Here is a 26,913-nt window from a genome sequence, read left to right on the forward strand (position 1 = left end):
ACCTGAGCCAAAATCCAGAGTTGGACACTTTTAACCGACTGAGCCACCCGGGTGGCACCCCGAGAGATTTTTTTTTTTCTCTTGAGGTAGGCCTCTATCACTACACATCTCCTGCTCAGAACTGCTTTCGCCATGTCTCAAAGATTTTGGACTGCTGTGTTTTCATTTTCATTTGTTTTCGTGTATTTTTTGGTGTCTTTGATTTCTTTGTTCACCCATTGGGTGAACATGTGGTTCAGCCTCCATGTGTTTGTGGTTTTTAATTCTTTTTTTTTCTTGTCATTGATTTTTAGTTTCATACCATTCTGGTTGGAAAAGACACATAATAGAATTTCAGTTTTAAATTTATTGAGACTTGTTTTATGGCCTAACATGTGATCTTTTTCTGGACCAGGACCCCATCCAGGATTACATGTTGCCTTAGTTATCCTGTCTTCTTAGGCTTAGTCCTTTAATCTGGGACAGGTCCTCAATCTTTTTGTCTTCATGACCTTGACTGACACATTTTTTTAAATGTTCGTTAATTTTTGAGAGAGAGTGTGCACTGGGGGGGGGGAGGGGCAGAGGGACAGAGGATCTGAAGTGGGCTCTGTGCTGACAACAGAGAGCCCGGTGTAGGGCTCAGACTTAAGAACTGTGAGATCTTGATGTAAGCTGAAGTCAAACGCTTAACCGATTGAGCCACCCAGGCACTCCTGCTTGACACATCTGAAGAGTATTGGCCAGTTATCCTATAGAGTATCCGTCCCTCAGTGTGGCTTTATCTGTTTTTACTTATGATTAAATTCAGGTTATACATTTATAACATCACAGAGGTGGTACATCATACAAGTGACATTGTGCTACATCAGGAGGCATATGAACATCATATCTTACTACTACTGGTGATGATAGCCCTGATCACCTGACTAAGGTGATGTTTGTCAGGTTTTCTGTTGAAAGGTACAACTTTTCCCTTTGTGATTTTAAGTATCTTGTGGAGATACTTTGAGACGGTATATATCTTGTTTCTCACTGTATTTTTTCATCTAATTTTCTTTCCTGAGTCTGTTGTTTATGAGTTGCAAATTATAACTTTTCTATTTCCATTATTCCTTCTGTATTTATTAATTTGAAATTCTGTGTAAGGAGAGCTGTCCCTTCTCCCCATTTATTTAGTCATATATTGTTGCAGACTAGGGCATTTGTTTTGCTCTTATAATCCATTTCTGTCATTATATATTTAGTTGCTCAGAGTCTTTGACCATGGCAAGTCTCTTTAGGTTGGTTCCTGTGTTCTTTTGACATGTCATAATTTCTTGAGCACTTTTTTTTTTTTTTTTTTTTGCTTTCTGGCATTATAATGATATTCCAGGCTCATCTATTTGTTCTGTCCTGCTCTGGCATCAGTCATTTTTTAAAATGGGAACCAAGATCTGGGTGCTAGGGGTGTTCATTGCTACTGGGATGTTACTGCTTCTACACTAAGTAGACAGAGCTAGGAAATACACATGTGTGCACATTTCTAGATGTATATCTGTGTATATGTATATATAAAATCATGAACTCATGGATACTTCTGATTTCATTCTGTCATTATAGATTCAAACCTGTCTCAGTCTGTTCACTATCTGCTACTCCTTTCATCAATGGTGAAAAACCTAGCTCTATTTATCTACAACTTATTTTCCTATGTACTCAGTTTTAGAGTATTTACAAAGTTGCGGCATCTGGATGGTTCAGTTGATAAAGCATATAACCCTTGCCCCATGTTGGGCGTGGAGCCTACTTAACTAAAAAAATTAGAATATTTACAAAGTAGTTTCAAAATTAACTCATTCATCTGTGAAGACTAATTTGCTAACTAAAGTACAGTATTTGTATACAGTCCTTTTGTTTCTAGTCCTGTACAGTCCAAATGTTTTTGAAAATTACTTTGGCTAATTTTTTCATACTTTTTCAGTATAGTTATTTATTTGTCATTCATTTGCTATTTGTATTTCATTTTGGAGTCCTCCTGCATTCTGGTTGATTTTAATTATTTGTGTGTGTGTGTGTGTGTGTGTGTGTGTGTGTGTGTGTGTATGTATGTATTTTTTAAGTTATTTATTTTTGAGACAGCGTGAGCAGGGAAGTGGGGGACAAAGATTCTGAGGCAGGCTCCACACTGACAGCAGAGAGCTGGATGCGAGGCTTGAACTCATGAACCATGAGATCATGACCTGAGCTGAAGTCAGACACTTAACTTACTGAGCCACCCAGGCACCCCTATTTGTATATATTTTTTAGTATATGAAGCATTAACATGGTTTTAAAAGTCAGAACTTTATAAAAAGGCAAGCTTAGAGAAGTACCACTCTCATCCCTGTGCCATTTTCCTTCTCATTCTTTCATCCTATACATATCTATAATTTCCTGTATGTTATTGTTCTCATTAGTTTCTGGTTTATCCTCCCATGTTTGTATTTTTATTTTATTTTGTCTTGGGGGACGAAAGGGCAGATATGTGTATATTTTTGTAATTTTTCTTTCACGAGAAGCAGCTACATGGTAAAGAATTTAACCTTGCCCCAAAAGCAAGCCTTTATCCTTGGCTTCTGGGAGGTAATCTCTAAGCCCTTGGAATGTCATGCCTTGTTGGAATGTCTGTATTTGCCTGGGAGCTTTGTATCACCAACAGTCTAACAGCATGGATTAGGATGGGGATTGGCCATGCCAGAAGGACCGACAGTGTAGTTTAGGGTAATGACTTTGGTATCAGTGGATCTCCAGAGGGGCTGAAAGACTGAGCTCAGTCTTGTGGGCAAACAGTTGTGCCTAAAAACCCCAATAAAAGCTCTGGATATCAAGGCTCAGGTAAGCTTTCCTGGATGGCAGTATTGTCATGCACTGATGTCAGGACAGTAAAGTTCTCCTGTGTTCATGGTGCTAGAACACCTTATGTGCTTCTCCACTTGGCTGATTTAATCCATATTCTTCAGCTTTAATAGACCATAACTATGAATATAATAGTTTTCAGTAAGCTCTGTGAGTCCTTTTGGCAAATTGCCAAACCTGAGGCTGGTTTTGGGAACTCCCCAAACTTGCAGTTGTGGTGTCTATGTGCCACAGTCATGTCTTGGTGGCATAGTATTAATACTCATTTGAACTTGGCTTTTTTCACTTACCCTGGAAATCATTCCATGTTAGCTCATGGAGTTCATTTTTATTCTTCTATAGCTTCACTCAGTGTGTGAAAGAACCATACTTTATTCAACTACCTTCCTGTTAGGTCTCCAGTATTTTGCAATTACAATGTTGTAATGACTAACCTTGATTTTGTATTTTCATTATTATTGGAGGTGTATCTTAAGGACAAATTCCTAAAAGTGGGGCTGCTAGATTAAAAGGTAAATACCAGGGTTTGTTAGATATTATCAAATTCTCCTCCAAAAGGATTTTATCGGTCTGTATTCCTATTAGCAAAGTATGAAAGTTTCTTTTCTCCCACCAACAGAATGTGTTGTCACAGTTTTTGCCCGTGTTTTTATTGAGGTATAATTAACATATAGCATTATATCATTTTTAGTTCTACATCATGATTTGCTATTTGTATACATTGCAAAATGATGACTATAGTAAGTCCAGTTAACATCTACTATACTTAGTAACAAAGTTTTTTTTCCTGTGATGAGGACTTTTAAGATTTACTCTCTTAGCAACTTTCAAATACACAGTACAGCATTATTAACTATAATCACCATGCTATACATTACATCTCCATAACTTACTTTATAACTGGAAGTTTTTACATTTTGACTCCTTTCACTCATTTTGCACAACTTCCCAACCCTCTTTGCCCATTTTTTTTTTTAAGTTGAACATCTTTTCTTATGTTTAAGAGCTATTTAAAAATATTTGTGAAATGTCTCCTTATGTCTTTTTCCCATATTTCCATCAGGCTTTTTTTTTTTTCTTTATCCCTCAATTTAAGAAAGTTCTTTATATTAGGGATATTAGCCCTTTACTTTTTACTGAGTTTTTCAATTCTTTTAAATTTCCAAGGTCCCTTTATTATTTTTGATTGTTCCTTTAGAAAAACAAAACGGCACCTGCGTGGTTCAGTTCGTTGAGCATCTGACTCTTGATTTCAGCTCCGGTCATGATCTCATGGTTGTGGGATCAGGTCCCAAGTTGGGCTCTGCATGGAGTGTGGAGCCTCCTTGGGATTCTCTCTCTTCCGTTCTCTGTCCCTCTCTGGCTCATGCTTGTTTTTTCTCTTTCTCTCAAAAATAAACAAACTTAAAAAAAACAACATAAAACATGCTATTATATTCCCCCCAGTGGATATAACTTTTTTTTTTTTTTTACTTTGAAGATACTGTTAGATTTTTTTTCCTTCCCTCTTGTTTTTTAGTGTGGTAAATATATACATAGCATAATTTTTACCATTTTATTTCATTTTATTAAAAAAATATTTTTTAATGTTTATTTTTGTGTGTGTGTGTGTGTGAGAGAGAGGGAGAGAGAGAGAGCGAGCATGTGTGCAAGGTGGGCAGGGGCAGAGAGAGAGGGAGACAGAGTCTGAAGCAGACTCTAGGCCCTGAGCTGTCAGCACAGAGCCCAGCGTGGGGTTCGAACCCATGGACCACGAGATCATGACCTGAGCTGAAGTCAGACACTTAGCCCACTGAGCCACTCAGGTGCCCCAGCTTTTACCGTTTTAAACATTTTTAGGTGTACAGTTCAGTGGCATTAAATACATTTACACTGCTGTGCAACCATGGCCACAATCCATCTTCAGAACCTTTTTCATCTTCTTAAATGGAAACGTGTACCCATTAAACAAGAACTCCTCTTTCCTCCTCCTCTTAGTTTTTTATTTTTATTTTATTTTTAATTTTTTTAATGTTTTATTTATTTTTGAGAGAGCGCAAGTGGGGGAGGGGCAGAGAGAGGGAGCAGAGGATCTGAAGTGGGCTCTGCACTGAGAGCAGCAAGCCCGATGTGGGGCTCGAACTCACAAACTGTGAGATCATGATCTGAGCCAAAGTTGGACGCTCGACTGACTAAGCCATCCAGGTGCCCCCTCCCTTAGTTTTTTGAAGTGGACTTCTCTATGTAAGTTTTTGCTTTTTTAAATGTTTACTTTGGTCCACTTGTCAACCCTAGAAATCTGGTGAATCTTGGATTTTCCTGTCATTTTAAAGAATAACCACTAAGAGGTTGCTTGGTAATTTAGAACATGCGGTGAGACTTGGCAACTTTGAGATGTACTGTGGGCCATCCTGGGCCATTTTGGAGGGATATCTGTATGTATTTTCTTGTGGACTAATTAGATTCCCCAGAGAAGAATCTTCTAATTTCCTACTTGGATGGTAAAGCAAACTGCCAAGGTTCTGGGAAATGAGTGGGAAAGTGTTGGGATGCATATATTTAGTGTATAAATCCATCTTCATATTGTGTCTGGGATCACCCTGGCTGCAGAGCTTCATTCACTTTTACCCTTTCTGGAGAATAAACTTCCAAAGTTGGGTAGTGGAGGGGCAGTTACCTCCTGGGTGGAGTTGGGGAGGGATTTGGGGTCTCACTGCTTAAACTTTGGGGTATAGTGTAGAGTAATTGTTCGGGCCTGTTTAGTTGAGGCATCCCCAAAAATCAGTATCTGCTCCCAGGGCTGATCTCTTCCTTAAGCTATAAATCTTTTTCTGGGATCTAAATGGGGAAATGGGTTGGGGAAGGAATTCACTGTATAAAATCCTAGATCCTGTTGAACCCCTGCCTTCAGTTGTGCATGATGTGCCTGACTAGCCTGGTTCGTCCTCCCCAGAAAGTAAAACTTTGGTTATCTGCCGGGGTAGGAGAATGCGCATCTTGGGGGTCTAACTGCTTCTTATTCAGACTTTAAATGGGTCCCTCCTTTTTGAGCTCCCTTCTTTGTTTTACAAAAATTTTTATTATTTTTTTAAAAATTTTAATATTTATTTGAGAGAGGGAGAGAGAGAGAGAGACACCCCATGAGTGTGGGAGGGGCACAGAGGGAGGGAGACACAGAATCCGAAGCAGGCTCCAGGCTCTGAGCTGTCAGTACAGAGCCCCATATGGGGCTTGAACTCAGAAATAGTGAGATCGTGAGTGAGCCGAAGTCGGATGCTTAACTGACTGAGCCACCCAGTGCCCCTTAAAGATTTTATTTTTAAGTAATCTGTACACCAAACGTGAGCTTGAACTCAACCCTGAGATCAAGAGTTGCAGGCTCTACCAGCTGAGCTAGCCAGGTACCCCTTGAACTCCCTTCTCTTGACCTTCATAGGTATTGTTGCTTCTATTCCTGAGCCTTTCTGAGGTCCTGTAACTTGCTTCTGGTCTTCGCCTGCTGCTGGCTTAGATTTTCATTCTTTTGGCCTGCTCATCACTCAGTTATGTGCTTTCTTCTTTCAAAATTGTATTGTTCTTGTCTGCTTTTTTAAAAAAATTTTTTTTAAGTTTTTTTTAACGTTTATTCATTTTTGAGAGACTGAGAGAGACAGAGCATGAGTGGGGAAGGGGCAGAGAGAGAGGGAGACACAGAATCTGAAGCAGGCTCCAGGCTCTGAGCTGTCAGCACAGAGCCCGACGCGGGGCTTGAACTCATGAACCGTGAGATCATGACCTGAGCCGAAGCTGGACACTCAACCGACTGAGCCACCCAGGCACCCTTTCTTGTCTGCTTTTTAATTTTCTTTGTCCGTGGGAGTTTTTCCCTTCTTAAAACCCATTTCTGTCATCTTAATGGGATTTGGAGAGGGAACTGAGGTAAACATGTGCTCAGTCCTTTTTTTTTTTTCCCAGAGAAAACTGATGCACAAAAAAGTAATACAACTTTTCTTAATAAGCTAATAGCAAGCTGAAATTAGATTATTAGTTTTTTGATTCATAGTCTATTATTTCTTCTGCCCCACCACCCACAACAGCCGACACCTTTCATTCTGCACTGAAGAGCCTTCAGTAGTGCTAGATCTTATTAAATCTGAGGAGGGATCCTGTTTGGTTTTTGACTATCATTTTCATCTATCATTCCTAATAAGTGTGTCCCCGAACTTCATATATGCGTGTGTGTGCGTGTGCTTTTTTACTTAGATTCACTTGAGAATCAGAACCCTAACTGTGTGAGAGCACCTAATGGGCTCATATCCCTGCATAGTCACTCAAAGTTTTTGACTGACTGACAAAGAGGAAGCTGGTTTCCCTCTTGAGGTACTGATGTTGCTTGCATTGTCTGCCTCTAGATGTCTATACCCAGCAAAAGTATTGCCCTTCCTTTCTAAGATTTGATGTATAGAACACACTCTTTTAAAAAAAAAATCTTTTAATGTTTATTTACTTTTGAGACAATGCAAGAGACAGAGTGCAAACAGTGGAGGGGCAGACAGAGGGAGACACAGAATCCGAAGTGGGTTCCAGGCTCTGAGCTGTCAGCCCAGAGCTTGACGCGGGGCTCAAACTCGAACTGTGAGATCATAACCTGAGCTGAAGTCGGACCCTTAACCGACTGAGCCACTCAGGCACCCCTAGAACACACTCTTTTTATATGGAATCAGTTTTAAATGGTATGTGGTCCCCCCTCCTTCCCCATCCTTCATTTTACAAATGAGAACACAGAATTTGGGTGACTGACTTAAGGTCACTTAGCTAACAAGAAGCAGTGTCAACACTGACCGATTTTCTTCTGACTTCCTACCCTGTTTACTCCATCAGAAATTGACTGCATATTGGGAAATGATCTTGACATTTCTGTCAGAGTCAGCTATACCAAATGGGGTCATGTGAGAGTATTCATGTCTTCCAGTTTTCACTGTGGGGAAAACCTTAATCAGGTAAGGATTTCGTTATGTCTGATAGTCTAAATTGCACTTCATAGGCTTTTTTTTTTGCCCCTAAGAGTTTTCTAACTTCTAATGCTGTGATTATATCTTAATGACATTTTTAGGGTAAATGTGTAACTCTTCTTTCTCTTCACAGCTGCATCAAGATCTCATTATGCATCAGAAAAATGAAAAAACAGAAGAAAATTTTATGGAGGAAAGGAATCCACTTAGCCTTTTCTGAGAAATGGAATACTGGATTTGGAGGCTTTAAGAAGTTCTGCTTTCACCAACACTTGTGCATTCTGAAAGCCAAATTGGGAAGGCCAGTTATTTGGAGCAGGCAGCTGAGGCATTTCCATTGCAGAAAGAAGGCCCTTCAAATCCAGAAGACATGGATCCAGGATGCACCTTTTTTTGCTAAGGCAAAGTCCAGTGTGGCTCTTCAGAATGTTAGTACTTTGCCCTCTAAAGTGAAAAGAAAAGACTCTAAACACTTCATTTCCTCCTCAAGGACCCTCCTGAAACTCCAAGCAGAGAGGCTGCTATCATCAACAAAGAACTCTGACCATGAATACTGTGGAGATAAAAGTCTCTTGAAGGCGGTTGCGGACTTACCAGCAAATAGTGTTTTAGGTCAGGTCAGTGGTCACAGACCTAGGACGGAGCCACAAGCTTCTGACTTTCCCATGAAGTTCAATGGGGAGAGCCAAAGTCCAGGTGAGAGTGGCACAATTGTGGTCACCTTGAGCAACCATAAGAGAAAGCGCTTTTGTTATGGCTGCTACCAAGGGCTGGAGCACCACAGGAACGGGGGACCCCTGATTCCAAAAAAGTTTCAACTTAACCAACATAGAAGAATAAAAGTATCTCCTCTTATGATGTATGAGAAATTATCCATGATTAGATTTCGGTACAGGATTCTCAGATCCCAGCACTTCAGAACAAAAAGCAAAGTTTGCAAGCTAAAAAAAGCCCAGCGAAGCTGGGTGCAGGTCACTGGGGACCATCAAGAGACCCTTAGGGAAAACAGTGAGGGTGGCAGTTGCAGCCCATTCCCTTCCCCAGAACCTAAAGACCCTTCTTGTCGGCATCAACCATACTTCCCAGATATGGACAGCAATGCTGTGATGAAGGGAAAGAACTCTCATGTGCCTGATGGCCACACTAAAGGAAGCCCTTTCTTGGGCAAGGAGCTTAGTTTAGATGAAGCATTCCCTGACCAACAGAATGGTAGTGTCACATACACCTGGGACCAGTCACCCTGTTCTCCTAAGTGGGAGTGTACAGAGCTGATTCATGATATCCCCTTATCAGAACATGATTCTAGTAACATGTTTATCTCAGAAAACGAAAGAGAAGTTATGACTCTGGGTCAGGAAAATCGGACAAGTACTGTCAGTGATGACAGAGTAAAACTGCCCATGTCTGGGGCAGATCAGTCTGTGAGTGATGTAGATGGGCCTGTGTCCGAAAAGACTGAGAGCTCATGCCAGATGGATGAGGATGGATCTCTCAAGCAGAACATTCTTAGTTCTAAGTTGCTGGACCACCCTTACTGTAAAAGTCCACTGGAGGCTCCTCTGACATGCAGTGGACTCAAACTCGAAAATCAAGCAGGAGGTGGGAGGAACAGTCAGAAAGCATCTCCTGTGGATGACGAACAGCTGTCAATCTGCCTTTCTGGTACGCACTCTTCCTTTATTCTCCCTCAACCTGCGGCCCACACTTGCTGTCCATTATCTTTTCTTTCTTTGTTCTTTTTTTTAAGTTTGTTTCTTTTTGAGAGACAGAATGAGTTGGGGGAGGGGCAGAGAGAGGGGGAGAGAGAGAATCCCAATCAGGCTCCGTACTGTTCCCACGGAGCCTGATGTGGAGCTCAAACTCACAAACCATGAGATCGTGACCTGAGCCAAAACCAAGAGTTGGATGCCTAACCGACTGAGCCACCCAAGTGCCCCCCATTATCTTTTCTGGGAGATTCCTGTTTTTTCCTTCCACACATGGATTTCCCTGTAAGCATTTAGACATTCTTCTTTGAAGTCTTCTATATTGCTGTATTATGGAGATGTTCAATACTTTAAGTTTTGGTTGATGATATTTGTGTTGCTTCCAGTTGTTTTCTTCTATAAATGATAGTGCAATGAAACTACTTCTATATACTTTAACAGTTTTTTCTCTAAGTTAAATTTGTAGTAGTGGAATTGATGATGAACAAATACACTTAAAATTTTAAGAGAATTGTGAAATTACCCTCCAAAAAGTTGAACCAGTTTACACTTGTTAAAATTTACTAATCTTCTCTTCTAGATCACCTGAGAGTTGTTTTGATTTGTGTTTGAACATCTTTTTCTGTGTTTCTTGGCCATCTTTGGTTTGTATATAATTTTCCTTTGCCTAGAAGTTCCTATATGCCAGGCACTGTGCTAGTTCTGAGACTGTGGCAGTGAGCAACAGTGATTCCTACCTTGTTAAATTTTAATTACAGATGTCCTAAGAGTTTAAGTTTTTCCTTCCCCAAAGGTAAAAGTACCCTGACTTTGAGTGTGGTAATTTCGCTTAAGGGAAATTATCAATTCTTCATTGTGAAACTTATCTATCTTTAATGGCTTCAAGTTTTTACGTCATACTTTAAAAAGTCTTCTTGTCAAAATCTACCCCATGAGTAAGCTGGTGTAAACATTTTTGGAAGACAATATGGCAATATTAGTCTTTGACCCATTCCCCTTCTTGCAGTTTATCCAAAATAAGAATATATTTATTTGTATAGGGACATTACTTATAGTATTGTCCTGGTAGTAAAAAAACTGGAGACAACTGGAGCACCTGGGTGGCTCAGTCAGTTGAGCGTCCGACTTCGGCTCAGGTCATGATCTCGTGGTTCGTGAGTTCGAGCCCCGTGTTGGGCTCTGTGCTGACAACTCAGAGCCTGGAGTATGCTTTGGATTCTGTGTCCCCCCTCTCTCTCCGCCCACCCCTACTTGCTCTCTGTCTCTCTCTGTCTTTCAAAAATGAATAAACATAAAAAAAATTTTTTTTTTTTATAAAAACGAAACAAAACTGGAGACAACCAAAAAAAAGTTTCTATGGAAGTATAAATTACAGCACATCTGGGCAATAGTACATTATGAAGCTGTTAAAAAGTTCAGTCTATATTTTGAACTGAAAGCTGTCTACATAAAGTGAAAAAAGCAAGTTGCAAAACAGAATGATGCCACTTTGTTAAGAGATATACACACAAATGGAGCATATGAATAGAAGTGTGCACACACATTTGTATCGGCCACATCTGGAAATATATATCAAATTGTTATAAAGGGCTTTTCTGGGGAATTAGGAGAATTACTTCTTGGTGGTTTAAACAATTCTGAGCACTTTGTTTTCTTAACCATTAAGTATGTATAGAAAGTTTTTCTCCACAAAAAGACACAGAGTAGTACAGAGTCCTAGCAAATCTTTAAAAACAAAACAGTTTCTGTTGTTTATACTGTCTTAGAATAGGGAAAGGCAAATTCTCTACTATAAAGTTAGCAAAACCATATAATAGATAAACCTGAAAAAGTAAGCATTTACGCATAGATACCAATTAACTTAAAGAGATGTAGCACTTCCAAAAGCAATTGATCAATTGACTAATGGCATACAGTAAGACTGTAGTGTGACATGAGGAAGTAGGCATTTTTACAGAATGCACACTTGGTGATCTGCAAAGTAATTCATTATTTTAATAGACTGAGGAAAGAAGAACCAGAAGAACCATTTTTGGGGTTTTACTTAGCATCTCCATGCTGATTGAAAAGGGTTGAAGGCAGAGCAACAGCTACTGCCCATCACAGCCCTCCCTGCACCAGCAAAAAAAAAAAAAAAATTACCCGAGTAGAGATAAGCCCACAATCTATCACCAAATATGAGGAAAGCCAGCACAATGAAAAGGACAAATTCAACAAATAAAAGAACTAAACCTGAATAATCAGGATTAATAGAGCAATTAGAATAGGAATCCATACGGGACAATCAGTATAGTGAATGCTCCTTTAACTGACTTCTATAGCATTAGTTAATACTAAGTTCCACGGCATGGTGAATGCTGGCTTTTCTCTAATAGAACTACACATGTTCACTGCAGTAGATTGATACACTTATCAAGAGCCAGTTGTACTTACTACAGTTTACTTACTGTTTTATAATTGTAAATATTGCATAAAACTGGTTTTGGAAGGAAAAAAAATAGATTCCTATGTCAGTATATTCCAGGTAGATTAAAAATTTAACCAATTAGAAACAAACACACAAACCTGTACACAGATGTTCATAGCATCATTATTCATCATAGCCAAAAAGTAGAAACAATCCAAATGTCCATCAACTGATGAACAAGTAAGTAAAATTTGGTATTTTATACAATGGGATATTCTGGCATAAAAAGGAATGAAGTACTGCTGTATGTTTCAGTGTGGATGAACCTTGAAAACATGCTAAGTAAAAAGAGCCAGGCACAAAAGGCCACATACTGTGTGATTCTATTGATTTGGAATGTCCATGGTAGGCAAATATAGAGATAGAAAGTAGGTTAATAGTTGCCAGGGGCTGTAGAGAGGAAGTAATGAGGAGTGACTCCTAACTGGTACAAAGTTTCTTGTGGAGTAATGAATGTTACTAAATTAGGTGATAGTAATGGTTGGACAACTCTGAATTTCCCCCCTCCCAAAAAAAAAAAAAATGAATTTTACACTTTAGAAGAGTAATTTTTTGTGGTATGTGAATCACGGGTCAGTAAAGCTATTAAAGAGAACACATTTTATAACACCATTTTATAATTTCACATTAATAATACATTTAATAATTTTCTTATTTTTTTGAGAGAGTGTATGTGCAGAGATGGGACAGAGGGAGAGAGAGAGAATCCCAAGCAGGCTTAATGCCCAGCGTAGATCCCAGTCTCACCATGAGATCATGACCTGAGCCAAAATCAAGAGTCAGACATTCAATCAACTGAGCTACCCAGGCGTCCCAATAATACATTTTAAAGCCTGATAGGAAACTCAGATGCAATATACCAGTTTGACTCCATAAACACTAAAGCTGCGTGTGTATATAAGAAGTCATTAATGAAAATTTAGAACTTTTAGATATGCATGTCCTTTGACCCAGAGATTTAACTTTTAGTGAGTGTGTTGTGAGGAAACAACAGAACCAGGATATATCAAGGGCTTTAGTTGTGACATTAATTGGAGAGCTAAAAAATTAACAAATGGTCCCCAGTAGGGAATTGTTTATGGCATACCCATTTACTGGGTTACTAGATTGTTTTGAATTGGCCTAGGGAAAAAAAAATTCCATAGTGTATTGAATAGGATAAAATAACTTCAAAAAGAGAAACTAGAGTGCTCCTTACATGTTGAATAAATAATGTTCATATTAAAGGGCATAAAAGTTCTAAAGGAATTACAGGATGATTGCCATTTTATTTTAAAATATTTATGGTCATGTATTAGAAAAAAAATACTGGGGCACCTGGGTGGCTCAGTTGGTTCGGTGTCCAACTTCGGCTCAGGTCATGGTCTCACGGCTTATGATTTTGAGCCCCATGTGGGGCTCTGTGCTGACAGCTCAGAGCCTGGAGCCTGTTTTGGATTCTGTGTCTCCCTCTCTCTCTGCCCCTCCCCCACTTGTGCTCCGTCTTTCCCTCTCTCTCAAAAATAAATAAATATAAAAAAAAAAAATCCTGGGCCCGTGGGTAGCTCAGTCGATTGAGCACTGAGCGTCTGACTCTTGATTTAGGCTTCGATTTACATCAAAATGAATTCCAACTGTAAATAAAAGATTTAGTTAATAGTTCTAATATTATTTGAGTGATCTTTTCCCTGTGGTTATGAGTTGCTACCTGTTATTAGGTCTCTTTCTGGATTTGGTTTTTCAATTTCTATACTAGTAGTAGTCTGTCTTAATTCTAGTAGTTTTATAATTTTTTTTAAAAAGTTTATTTTGACAGTGTGTGTGAGCAGAGGAGGGGCAGAGAATCCCAAGTAGGCTCTGTGCTATCAGCACAGAGCCCGGCGAAGGGCTCACACTCACAAACCATGAGATCGTGCCCTGAGCCAAAATCCAGGGTGGGACGCTTAACCAGTGGAGCCACCCACGTGCCCCAGTTTTATAATTTGATGGGAGTAGGCCCTTCTCCTCTCTTGCCCTCCCTTATTCACCTCTCCTCTTTAATTCTTTTCAAAAATTTCTAGGAATTTCTCATGTTTTGGTCCCAAGATGAATTTTAGATTTGTTTTTTCAATTAAACAAACAAAAATAATGGCTTTGATTGGTATTGCATCACATTTATAGACTAAGGGGAAATTACATTTATTACAATACTGAGTTTTCCTGTCTAAAAACAAAGAATTACTCCATTTATTGACCTATGTCCTTTCACCAGAATTTTGTGCTTTTCACTTAGGCTTGCACATTTCTTAAGTTTAGTCTTAGCTATTTTCATGCCTTATTTTGTCATTAAGATTTTGTTTTAAGTAATCTCTGCATCTAATGTTGGGCTCGAACCTACAACCCTAAGATCAAGAGTGGCATGCCCCACTGAGCCAGCCAGACGCCCCATGCCTTCCTTATTTTTGATGGGACCTTTCTGACATGTGTATTGTATTTTGTTGAAGAAGCAAATGGTTCCATTTCTTGTATGCACAACACAACCTCATTCCACATTCATGGTGGGATGTGACCTGTCAATTGCCTTTAGAAAAAACTATCCACATTTGGTTTAAGATGAGCAATTTAACTTCTGAAATAACACTTCAGGTTTTGTTTTTCATATTATTTCCTTTTGTGGGTTTTTTTTTTTTAATTCTTAGTTTATTAATCCTCTCATGAAGGATTTCTGCAGTATTTATCTGCACAATCACCACAGATAAAGTCACTGTAGAATCTTTACTCCTTTTTGCTGGCACCAACATTGGCTTTTGCAGTCCCCCTGACTTTCTGCATTCTGTTCTTGTGTTCTTTTCTTGAGGTCTTTTTCTTTTCATACAGGCCGTCTTACAAGACTGTGGGTTCGTTTTTCTTTGCATAATCCAAGGACTCATAAATCATGCCAAAGCCAGTCGCCTTGCCACCACCAAAATGGGTTCTGTATCCAAATACAAAGATGACATCTGATGTGGTCTTGTACATTTTGGCTATTTTTCCCCAAATTTCTGACGTAGGTACTTTTGCCTTTTCCAGATGAAGAACATCAGTGACCACTTGTTTCTGCTGAAGTAGTGGACTGGTCATGAACTTGCTGGTCCCAACAGTTACTGTTGTTGTGTTGTTCATGATGGGTGAGCTTCTAGCAGCCAGGGAGGAAGAGTTACTACCTTTTGTTACTACCTTTTGTGCTGGCAGATGGACTATAATTTGAATTCTAGTTTTTGTTTTCTTTTTCCCCTAACATTTTATCATTTCTTTCTTGGTCACATTGAAGTTTTAGTACTATGCCAAATGCATTTTTCCTTTTTGGTTCATTAGTTTGTGAATGCAAGTGGGTAAAAAATAATGGGTTTAATTCTCATCTTAAGAAGCCATTTTCTGGGTAATTCTTGGCCAGGGGGTATTAAAAGGAAAAGATGCAGTGAAGAACAAGTTGCTTTTGTAGAGAAAAGATAATAGGTATCTCCTGCTTTGGAGGCAGCATAGGTTAATAGTTAATGGTTAACTTTCTGTGGTCATATAACCTATAATCAGAATCTTACTCTGCCATATGCTACTTAAGGGTTCTTGGGAAAGTTACTTAACCTCCCTAAGCTTCCTACCTCCATTGGTAAAGTAGGGATGCTATCTAACACAGGGTAGTTAAAAGGATGAGATGTAGTAGTGCTTGGTTTATGATAATGCTATTTGAATGCAGTTTTACTTCTGGTCCCAGTGAGATGTGTGTACCAATAAGACATTGTCCTCTAGGGTTCTCCTTGATCATCCGCACAGGACCTTTCTACTGCATTAGAAATCCATGTTTATCATCTGAAAGTGAAAACAAAAATGCAGATAAGAGGAAACAAAAATAACTTAAAATCCCCCCAATACTACCTGCCATAGATAACACTGTTAAGAGGGATACCTCTTTCCTATGATACTAGTTTCGAATTGGGGTCAATATCCCATTGATAGAGGAGACTGCTTTCTTATTTGAAGAGTCTCAGGTTGCTGAGCCTACAGTTTACTCTTTTATTATTAGGGGCATTATTTTTGTATGAAATTTGCTCTTCAAATGCAGTTTCTCAAATGTTGGGATTCCTTATCTTCTATTTGAGTTCATTCTCCCATGTAGACAGACATAAGGCTGTTCTTAGGTAACCTGTAAACACTTGTTGGCAAATACAAGTTTAGAAGCCCCAAATCTTTACCTCCTTCTCTTATTAAGCTGGAACAAAGGATTCCCTTTCTGTCTTCTTTATGCCTAAAGCCTAGACCAGAACCAGGCATAAACAATCAGCATTTTCCTGTTTACTATATCCTGACCTTTGCTCTGAAGCCTTTCAAATTGGGAGCCTTCTGGTAGGAGACTAACAAAAGGAAGATCTGTTTTTCACACCTTTGTCTGACTCTCCCTCAAAAAAATCCACCCTGTTCTTGGGACAGTTACTCCATTGTTCTCTTTCCTGTCCATTTTGTACTGATGTGTACCAGAGGCCATTCTTGAAGGTAGAAAGGGAACTGGGTAAAATAAGTGGCTAACAGTGCTCATTCTTCCCATCTTAATTCTGGAGACTTTTAGACTGATGGTTAATTAGGTTATTGCTCTCCCCATTCAGCATCAGTGAATGTCCTAAGTCATGTCAGCATTTTTGTAAGCCTTTCTTTCCCTCAGCTTCTGTGTATTTCCTTAGAAATAAAGCCCTGATTTTATTTCCTAGGACCTTTTTAAGTATGTTTGTTCAGTGGGTCCTCGTGGAAGCCATTAAAATGCGTATACATCTTATTTGACCCAACGACTGTCCTATTCTGGCTAAGAAGTCATCCTTTAATTCTGCTTCACCTTTTAAAATATGCTGACACACACTTACCAAATAATAGTGACTGTGATATCAACAAATCCCTCAACAAATTGTGGTTTTTGAAAAGATAACTCCTTTAGGGGCACCCGGGTGGCTCAGTTGGTTGAGCATTCAGCTTCAGCTTAAGTCATGATCTCAGGGTTTGTGATTTCGAGCCCCGCATTGGGCTTGCTGCTGTTAGCTCTGAGCCCGCTTTGGATCCTCTGTAGCCCTGCCACCCCTTCCCCACTCATGCACACATGCGCTCTCTCTCAAAAATAAAAAAATATTTTAAAAAAGAAAACTCCTTTAGTTACCAGATGTGATACACATTTAACCAGGTGATTAAACCATTTTAGATTTCACTCTTTAGAAGGGAAGATTCTTCTTCAAGGTTAAACTACTGAGTGATGTCAATCTTCAGTTTTAGCTAGCCATTTTCTAACAGTGCATCAGTAGCTTTAAAAATCCAATGTGAAATGATACCTTAAGGCATTTCTCTCTGGATTGGAATGGTGAGGGCCTGATCTATTTTATTTTTTTACAAAACATAACTTTTAATTAAAAGATTTCTGTATAGCGTAATGTATAGGTTAGATGTGTGGTAAGTGTTGTGTATAGGTTAAATATTGGGAGAATGACTTTTGCTGAAAATGGTTTTTCCATTGTAATTTCTCTTCCTTTATTTAAGGATTCCTAGATGAGGTTATGAAGAAGTATGGCAGTTTGGTCCCACTCAGTGAAAAAGATGTCCTTGGAAGACTAAAAGATGTCTTTAATGAAGACTTTTCTAATAGGTTTGTCAATAATGCTTAATTTAAGCCCTTGAAAATAAAATTGTTGGCACATGTGACTTTAAAAAAAGAAGATACTTAGTAAATTTAGTGGAACTCGTGTTTCTTTTCTTTCAAAATCTTTCTTTTTCAGAAAACCATTTATCAATAGAGAAATAACAAACTATCGGGCCAGGCATCAAAAATGCAACTTCCGCATCTTCTACAATAAGCACATGCTGGATATGGATGATCTGGCAACTCTGGATGGTCAGAATTGGCTGAATGACCAGGTTAGTGTATTGTAGGTTCTCAGTGTGGAAAAGTTGCAGAGGATGTTGGATAATAAAATATAATTAACCTTTGGGTTGATCTCATAGTTATGTTTTGAATCAAGGATTCTTTACCCTTACTAAAGCTACTCATTCACCAACCCCAGCATCCAAAAGGTTTGATTACTGTTAACGGGTGTCAGTGTTATTCATTCTGATGGGATGTTCTGAATTGTATAGGGTTAGTAAGCTGGTTTTATGTTGACTTTTTATAGGTCATTAATATGTATGGTGAGCTGATAATGGATGCAGTCCCAGACAAAGTAAGTGAAAGTTACTCTTCAGGAGAGAGAATTCTTGTGTATTAAAATGAGGTTTCTTTTTAACTTGATGTAATTATTTGATATTCCTTCGATTTTTAAAGGTTTTGATTTTATCTTGATCAGGCGCTAACAGGTTGGGCATAGGTTCTAGACAATATTTGAGCATAAGAAAGTCAGATTGCCAGTGTTTTCCTACATGTTTATTTACTTTTGAGAGCGAGCGAGCATGAGCGGGATAGGGACAAAAAGAGGAAACACAGAATCTGAAGTGGGCTTCAGGCTCTGAGCTGTTAGCACAGAGCCTGTCGTTGGGCTTGAACCCACGAACTGCAAGATCATGACCTGAGCGGAAGTCAGACACTCAACCGGACTGAGCCATCCAGGCGTGCCCCACCTTTTTTTTTTTTAAGATTTAATTTAAGATTTAAGTAATCTCTGTACGAGTGGCTTGAATTCACAATCCAAGATCAAGAGTCACACACTCCACCAACTGAACCAGACAGGCACCCCAAGGAGGCTTTTTTAAGGTGTGAAAAAAGTTGGGGCGCCTGGGTGGTTCAGTCATTTGAGCATCCAACTCTGGCTCAGATCATAATCTCCCAGTTGGTGAGTTTTAGTCCTGCATCGGGCTCACTGCTGTCTTTGCAGAGCCCACTTCGGATCCTCTGGCCCCTTTCTCTCTGCCCCTCCTCCCATTCGAACTTGCTCTCAAAAATAAAAAACAACTGAGTATATTTTAAGATCTTATTGGCTTTATTCAAATCATTGATGAATCAGGCAGCATCCCATCTAACAAGTAAAAATTAGGAGCTTTGAAGAGCTGTACAAAATGGAAGACTTATAAGGCAGAAGGGGGCAGGACAAGGGGGTTATTAGCAAGAGTAGATTGATTGCAGCAAAGTTACCTTACTTGAGGGGAAGACCAGGCCTAACAGGCAGGTTACCTAAGTAGTGCTGAGCAGGTAGTTCTATTAAGATTACAGTCCTGGGAGAGGCTGAAGTTGCAATTAGGTTAGGTATTTTTGGTCAGCACTAAGTTAGACTCTATTTTGGGTCTGTTGTCTCTTTTTTAACAGTGAGGAGATGCACAAAAAGTGTATTTTTGCTTTAAGTTTTTCAATTTAACTTAAAGTCTTATTCTTTTTAAAGATGTAATAAAGTGGTATTCATTGTCACTTTTTCTTGGATTAATCTTGGGTATTCTGTTCAAATACAGACAAACCCTCCTTAAACTCTAAAATTCCCATAGAGTTTTGTTACTATTAAAATTATTTTTTTTAATTTAATGTGTTAATTTTTCTGAGTATTTAGATTGTCTGATGGGTAACTTTTGATTTCAGTATCTAAAATCTTTCCAAATACTTTTATAAATCTAATAATTTAAACAGATAAATAAATATAATGAGTCGGAGATTCCAACACTTTATGAATATAGACAAAATGTTTTACAACTTTCCACTTAAAATTGCAATTCTGTTGCATTTTAAATTGGAATCGTGAGGTTAATCTGTTGGATTCTCTATTATGTGAAATTCTCTTAATCACCAGAAAGTTTAAAGCTAAACACATATTATAGATGACTTTTAACATAAAGGTGTTAATTTTAAGGGTATAATTTACCTTCATTATTTCTACATTATATTTAATTCTGAACCTTCATTGGATTAAAAGGACACTTACAGTCCCCAGACCAGTAGCACCAACATTACCTAGGAATTTACCAGAGATGTAAAAGTTTGAACTCTAACCTACCCCTACTGAATCAGAAACTGGAGGTGGGGCCCAGCAATCTGCTTTCACAAGCTGTCCGGATTCTAATGCACACAGAGTTTGAGAATCACTTTTCTTAGAAATAGCTATTACAAGCTCTTTTTATTGATATCTTAAGCTGCAGAGATCTCAGAACAGTGTGCATTGGGATTTTTTGGAAGGTTTATCAAACCAAACTGTTGAGCTCCACGCTCAGTTTCTGCATTAGTAAATGGTCTGGGGTAGGGCCTGAAAATTTGCATTTTAAGAAGTTCCTGGGGATGCTGATACTGCTGATCTGGTGACCACATCCTGAGAACCTCAACACTGAGGGAACATTTTTTTCATCTCAAGCGAATCCATTACTGAGTGAACACATTAAGACCACAATATGTTTACTGGCTCACATGAGCTGATCCTAATTTAGAAGCCAGAAATTTGATGTCAGGACACGATGTTCCATATGACCAGGTTAATTATTTCTGTGCTAGAAATGATCATGTTAAGGCTTTTTAACAGTTATGAAAGCAGGAGTCTGCAAGTCCATATCCTTCAGATGGGGTTAGTTTTGTAATCCATATCCCTTGAGTTCAAGGTAATGTTACCTCATTCTTTCTTAGCCTCTTTCAGTTTTATCACCTGATTTGGAGAGATTTGTCAGGTTGCTTCTCTACTTGATTGGATTCAGGTAATCTATTTATTTACTGTCCCATTCCAGTTCTGACTATAGACCACAGTGTAAGGTTATTCTAAGAAAATTTGGAACAGAATCTTCTGTGAATCAGGTAATGTATTTTCTATAGAAGAAACTTTTCCTCCTTTTGGTCTGTCTTACATACAAGGGTTTTTAAATTTCCATGTTCTTTTGAAGTTAAGTCTGGGTACAGCTTAATATAATCTGGGTGCTTATATTTGATGTCTCTTCTAGGTTCACTTCTTCAACAGCTTTTTTCATAGACAGCTGGTAACCAAAGGATATAATGGAGTAAAAAGATGGACTAAAAAGGTATTCACTTTATTTCTTTTTTATTCTAAATGTGAAATGCAAATAAGCCACTTTGAGTTGGAAGGATAACAACTTTAATGTCCATATGATACTGATTAGAAATAGACGCTTAAAAAAAACCCACTCTTTTTAATATAATTATTTATTGTTTTTTACATCCTGTTGTTTGAAACACAAGACACTAATAAAACTCCAAGTCTGTCCAGTTGATTGGATTATGCTCTAAATGAAAGCACTGGGCTGGAAGTTAATGGTTCCAGCATTGTCATTAGCTTGCTGTGCAACTTGGACGAGACACTTTATTTGGGCTTCAGAATGCTTCATTTGGGCTTCATAAAACAAAATGATAAAATCAGCATAACCCTTAAAGCTCCTTGCAACCTTAATTTCTCTCTGGAATCATTTACTAGTGCCAGAAACATTATTTTAAAAGCCATTTATATTCTGTTTTTGATATTTTGACATAATTACCGAGTTTAGATTCCACAGTTACAGATTTAGAGATACTGGAGCATTTTGTCTTTTTATACTGGATAGGTTATAGAAAATTAAGAGTAAGTCTTGTCTTGAGTAGTTGTGGATGGAAATAATTTTTTGCAAAGTAAAACACCTGACTGAACATGACTATTTAGGTAATATGTGCAAAGCATTATCAGTAATGCCAAGATAAACATGGCTGAAGGGTACAAATCCAGGGGAATAGATAGAATGAACTCAGGACTCAGACCTGGGTTCAGATCCTGCTGTAGCCACTTAACAAGTTGTAAGACCTGGGCAGATGACTTAATTCCTCTAAAGCTTCAGTTTTCTCATTTGTCAAATGGTAGTATCACAAGTATTTACCTTGCTGAGAGGATTAAATGAGATAATTTGTGTAAATCACTAAGCACAACAGTAAGAATCATTATATTATGATGGTAGAAACATGGGCAGCAGCTAGTGTAGCTGGAGTACAGAGAGCAAAGAAGAGAATGGCATGAAGTGGACCTGATCTAGTGATGTAGGGCATTAAGGTTTAGATTTTGAATTTTACTCTAAATGTATAGGAATCTATTGAAGAGTTTTTGGTGACATCATCCAATTTGTAGTCTTTGCTCTAGCAGCACTGAAGAAGATGGATTAGTGTGGGAGCAAAGCTGATGTGGGTAGAACAGGAGGCCACTGCAAAGTACCATTAGTGGTACTTTGGATTAGAATGGTAGCAGGATAGATGGGATATGTACATAAATATGATCTAGGAAGTAAAATCAACAGGACTTGGGTGACAGATTGGTTATGGGGATGAAGGAGAAGGAAATGTGAAAGATGACTTCCAAGTACAGTATATGATTATCTTTTCCTCATCTACATAACTCTTCTTGGTTAAGTAGCATCCCACTGTATGGGTATATTTTTTAAATTGACCAGTCCCCTAATAGTTATCCTTAATTTTTCTTGGATAAACACCAATACAGCCTATCCAGTGGTACAAGCCACATACAGGCATACCTTCTTTTATTGTGCTTCACTTTATTGTGCTTCACAGATACTGCGCTTTTTACAAATTGATTTGTGGCAATCCTGCATCAAGTAAGTCTATTGGCGCCGTGTTTCCAACAGCATTTGCTCACGTTGTGTCTTTGTGTCACATTTTGGTAATTCTTGTAGTATTTCAAACTTTATTATTATTATATTTTTTATAGTGATCAGTGATCCTTGATGTTAGTATAGCCATTGTTCTGGGGTGCCACGAACTGTACCCATAGAAGATGACAAACTTATGTATGTTCTGACTGCTCCCCCCACCAACTGTTCCCGTCTCTCTCCCTTTGGGCCTTTCTATTCCCTAGATACACAGCAATATTGAAATTAGACCAGTAACACCACAGTGTGTTCAAGTGAAAGGAAGAGTCCTATGCCTCTCACTTTAAATCAAAAGCTAGAAATTATCAAGTTTAGTGAGGAAGGCATACTGAAAGCTGAGATTGGCTGGATCCAAGCTAGGCCTCCTGTGCCAGACAAGTTGTGAACACAGAAGAAAAGTTCTTGAAGGCTACTCCAATGAACACATGGATGACAAAGTGAAAACAGCCTTATTGCTGATATGGCAAAGGTTTTAGTAGTCTGTATAGAAGATCAAACCAGACAAAACAGTCCCTTACGCCAAAGCCTAATCTAGTGCAAGACCCTGACTGTCTTCAGTTCCGTGAATGCTGAGAGAGATGAGGAGACTGAAAGAAGAAAAATTTGAAGCTAGCGGAGGTTGGCTCATGAGGTTTAAAGAAAGAAGCCGTCTCCATAGCATAAAAGTGCAAGGTGAATCAGCAGCAGGTGCTGGTGTAGAAGCTGCAGCAAGTTATTTGGAAGATCTGGCTCAGATAATTCATAAAGGTGACGACACTAAGCAACAGATTTTCAGTGTAGATAAAACAGACTTCTATTGGCAGAAGATGCCATCTAGGACCTTAATAGCTAGAGAAGAAAAAGTCAATACTTGGCTTCAAAGGACAGGCTGACTCTCTTGTTAGGTGGGGGCTTATGTGGCTGGTGACTTGAAGTTGAAGCCAGTGCTCATTTACCATTCTGAAAATCCTAAGGCCCTTAAGAATTATGTTAAACCTACTCTGCCTGGGCTCTGTAAATGGAACAACAAAGCCTGGACGACAGCACATCTGTTCACAACATGATTTACTGATTATTTTAAGCCCACTGTTGAGACCTACTACTCAGAAAGATTCCTTTCAAAATAAGACCTGTCATTGACAATGCACCTGGTTACCCTAAGAGCCCTGATGGAGATGTCCAACGAGATTAATATTTTTATGCCTGCATAACCTCTGTTCTGCAGCCCATAGACCAAGGAGTAATTTCAATTTTCAAATCAGATTATTTAAGACATACTTTTTATAAGGCTATAGCTGCCATAGATGGTGTGTGATTCCTCTGATGTATCTGGGCAAAGTAAATTGAAAATCTTCTGGAAAGGATTCACCATTCTAGGTGCCCCATTAAGAACATTTATGATTCATGGGAAGAGGTCAAAATATCAAAATTAACAGGAGTTTAGATGAAGTGGATTCCAACTATTATGGATGACTTTGAGGGTTCAAGACTTTAGTGGAAGAAGTAAATGCAGATGTGGGGGAACTAGCAAGAGAACTAGAAGTGGAGCCTGAAGATGGGACTGAATTGCTACAACCTCTTGATAAAACTTGAATAGATAAGGAGTTGCTTCTTACAGATGAGCAAAGAAAGTGGTTTCTTGAGATGGAATCTGCTCTTAGTAAAGATGCTGTGAGAATTGTTATGGCAACAGAGGATTTAGAATATTATATACATTTAGTTGATAAAGCAGCAACAGGGTTTGAGAAAATGTACACCAATTGTGAAAGAAGTTCTGTGGGTAAAATGCTATCAAACAGCATCACATGCTACAGAGGAATTGTTCGCGAAAGGAAGATTCTATCAGTACTGTAAACTTCATGTTATCCAATTTAAGAAATTACCACAGCCACCCAACCTTCAGTACACTACCATCCCGATCAGTCAGGAGCCATCAACATTTAGGCAAGACCCTCCACCATCAAAAAGATTACAACTCACTAAAAGTGAGTCAGCATTGTTGGTGGTTAGCACTTTTAATAACAAAAAGTATTTTTTATTTAAGGTATGTATATTTTTTGTAGACATAATGCTGCACACTTAATAGGCTACAGTTTGTGTAAACAACTTTTATATGCACTGGGAAACCAAAAAAACTCCTTTGACTCGTTTTATTGCAGTGGTCTGGTACTGAACCCACAATATTTCTGAGGTATGCCTGTATATGCTATATATAAGAAACATAAAAGAAAATGAACAAGAAAGGTTGAAAATAAAGTGACAGTTAAAAAGCATCTAGGCAAATGTAAACCAAAAGAAAGGAGTGATAAATAAAAAGAAGGAATGGCAGTATCAGGAGCAGATGAGGTAGAATTTAAGGTAGAAAGTAAACTGTGATAAAATTTCAATATATAGGAGGTGCCTGGGTGGCTCAGTCGGTTGAGTGTCCGACTCTTGATTTTCGTTCAGGTCATGATCTCAGGGTTCCATGGACTCAAGCCCTGCATCGGGTTCCACACTGATGGTGCAAAGCCTGCTTGGGATTCTCTCTCTGCCTCTCTCTCAAAATAAATAAATAAACTCAAAAAAAAAAAAAAAAAAGAAGAAGAAGAAGAAGAAGAAAACTAATGGCCATTAAATGCCTTGATCATTAAAGAAAAAATTAAAAACAGAATTTAGTGTTCACTAAATTAGATTACATCAAGATAGATTACAGAGTGACCAAGGATTTGAATGCAACAAAAATAAATAAAACAATGGAAATACTAAGAAAACTCCATGAAAGAACTGGTCCATAGGGTAACTGAGTCCATTCTGTGCACAACTTAAAAGTTTATAAAAGAAAAGTGAATTCAGTTACATAAAAATAACTCTGCATTTAAAATAGGAGCAATGTAGGGGCGCCTGGGTGGCTCAGTCAGTTAAGCGTCCGACTTCAGCTCAGGTCACGATTTCGCGGTCCGTGAGTTCGAGCCCCGCGTCGGGCTCTAGGTTGATGGCTCAGAGCCTGGAGCCTGCTTCCGATTCTGTGTCTCCCTCTTTCTGGCCCTCCCCCGTTCATGCTCTGTCTCTGTCTCAAAAATAAATAAACGTTAAAAAAAAATTTAAAAAAAAAATAATAAAATAAAATAGGAGCAATGTAAAAAGACAAATAGTAAACTAGGGAAAATATTTGCCATTAATGTCACAGAACTGATTTTCTTAATATATAAAGGGCTTATACAAATTGATAAGAAAAAGACTACCAACTCAGCAGAAAAATGGGTGGGTGATATGAATGAAAAGGTTTGTAGTAAAGAAAGGTGTTCTGGAAATAAATTCTTTGTCAGGTCTATGTTTTGTGATTGTTTTCTGTCTATAGCTTTTTTACTTATTTTCTTAACCATGTGTTTTGGTAAAGATTTTTAATTTTGATGATTTCTCCATATGGATATCCAGTTCTTCCAATGTCATTTGCTTGAAAAGACTTCTCTTTCCTAGTTTCATTGCTTTGGTACCATTGTAGAAAATCAGCTGACCACATATGTATGGGTCGATTTCTGCACTTTGTGTTCTTATCCATTGATCTCTGTTATTACGCCAATACCACACTGTCTTGATCACTGTATCTTTAGAGTATATCTTGATATATAGTGTAAGTTGGCCAGCTTTATCCTTTTTCCAGAATGTTTTGGGAATTCCAGGTCATTTGCATTTTCATTTTCATATAAATTTTAGAATCAGCTTGTCTTTTTTTTTTTTTTTTTTTTAAACTTGCAGGATTATTTAGTTTGGGGAGAATAAACATCTTAACAATATTAAATCTTCCATTTCCATGTACATCGTACATGTTCCCTTTATTTGGGGTCTTTAATTTTTCTCAGCAATATTTTCTAATTCTTAGTGTACAGGTCTTGCACATATTTTAAAAAAATGTAACCCTGGGCGCCTGGGTGCCTGTTGTTAAGCATCTGACTTCGGCACAGTCACAGTCTCATGGTTCATGAGTTTAAGTCCCACATTGGGTGAGCTTGAGCCCTGCTTCTTTCTTTCTCTCTCCCACTCCCCCTAGATCACTTGCGCCCTCTTTATCTCAAAAACAAAACAACACAAAACATGAAGCACCTGGTTGGCTCAGTCGGTTGAGTGTCAGACTTCAGGTCAGGTCATGATCTCACGGCTTGTGAGTTCGAGCCCCATGTCAGCCTCTGTGCTAACAGCTCAGAGCCTGGAGCCTGCTTCTGATTGTGTGTCTCCCTCGCTTTCTGCCCCTCCCCCACTCACGTCCTCCTGTCTCTCTCAAAAATAAACATTAAAAAAAAATTATAAAACAAAACATAGCTCTATTTCATATTTCCGAAACTGCTATAAACAGAATTTTTTAAATGCTGTCTTCCAATTGTTTCCTGTTAGC

General features: G+C 38.5%; 2 protein-coding genes and 1 pseudogene across 8 annotated transcripts in view; 1 reads left to right on the top strand and 2 right to left on the bottom strand.

Moving 5' to 3' along the window:
* SENP5 (SUMO specific peptidase 5) overlaps positions 1–26,913 on the top strand; it is a 50,775-nt gene that overhangs the window by 12,021 nt on the left and 11,841 nt on the right. For 3 of the 7 annotated variants that reach the window (XM_019448736.2, XM_019448740.2, XM_053903505.1), the window contains exons 2-6: positions 7,960–9,488; positions 17,508–17,613; positions 17,744–17,882; positions 18,137–18,184; positions 20,862–20,939. In XM_019448736.2, the coding sequence (XP_019304281.2) occupies positions 7,991–9,488; positions 17,508–17,613; positions 17,744–17,882; positions 18,137–18,184; positions 20,862–20,939 (1,869 nt within the window). In that variant the 5' untranslated portion in view covers positions 7,960–7,990. Of the gene's footprint in view, positions 1–7,435; positions 7,815–7,959; positions 9,489–17,507; positions 17,614–17,743; positions 17,883–18,136; positions 18,185–20,861; positions 20,940–24,989; positions 25,441–26,913 lie in introns of those variants that run through there. The other 4 variants (XM_053903506.1, XM_019448738.2, XM_019448737.2 and 1 more) reach the window with 4 other exon arrangements.
* Positions 10,864–15,205, bottom strand: LOC128777266 (40S ribosomal protein S24-like; annotated as a pseudogene).
* The window catches only part of NCBP2 (nuclear cap binding protein subunit 2), a 33,631-nt gene continuing 22,378 nt past the window's right edge, over positions 15,661–26,913 (bottom strand). The window contains exon 5 of the mRNA XM_053903510.1: positions 15,661–15,803. Within this exon, the coding sequence (XP_053759485.1) occupies positions 15,800–15,803 (4 nt within the window). The 3' untranslated portion in view covers positions 15,661–15,799. The remainder of the gene's footprint in view (positions 15,804–26,913) is intronic.

The sequence above is a fragment of the Panthera pardus genome, unplaced genomic scaffold, assembly GCF_024362965.1.
Source record: "Panthera pardus isolate Hobbes unplaced genomic scaffold, ASM2436296v1 HiC_scaffold_16, whole genome shotgun sequence".
Classification (NCBI taxonomy): Eukaryota; Metazoa; Chordata; class Mammalia; order Carnivora; family Felidae; genus Panthera; species Panthera pardus.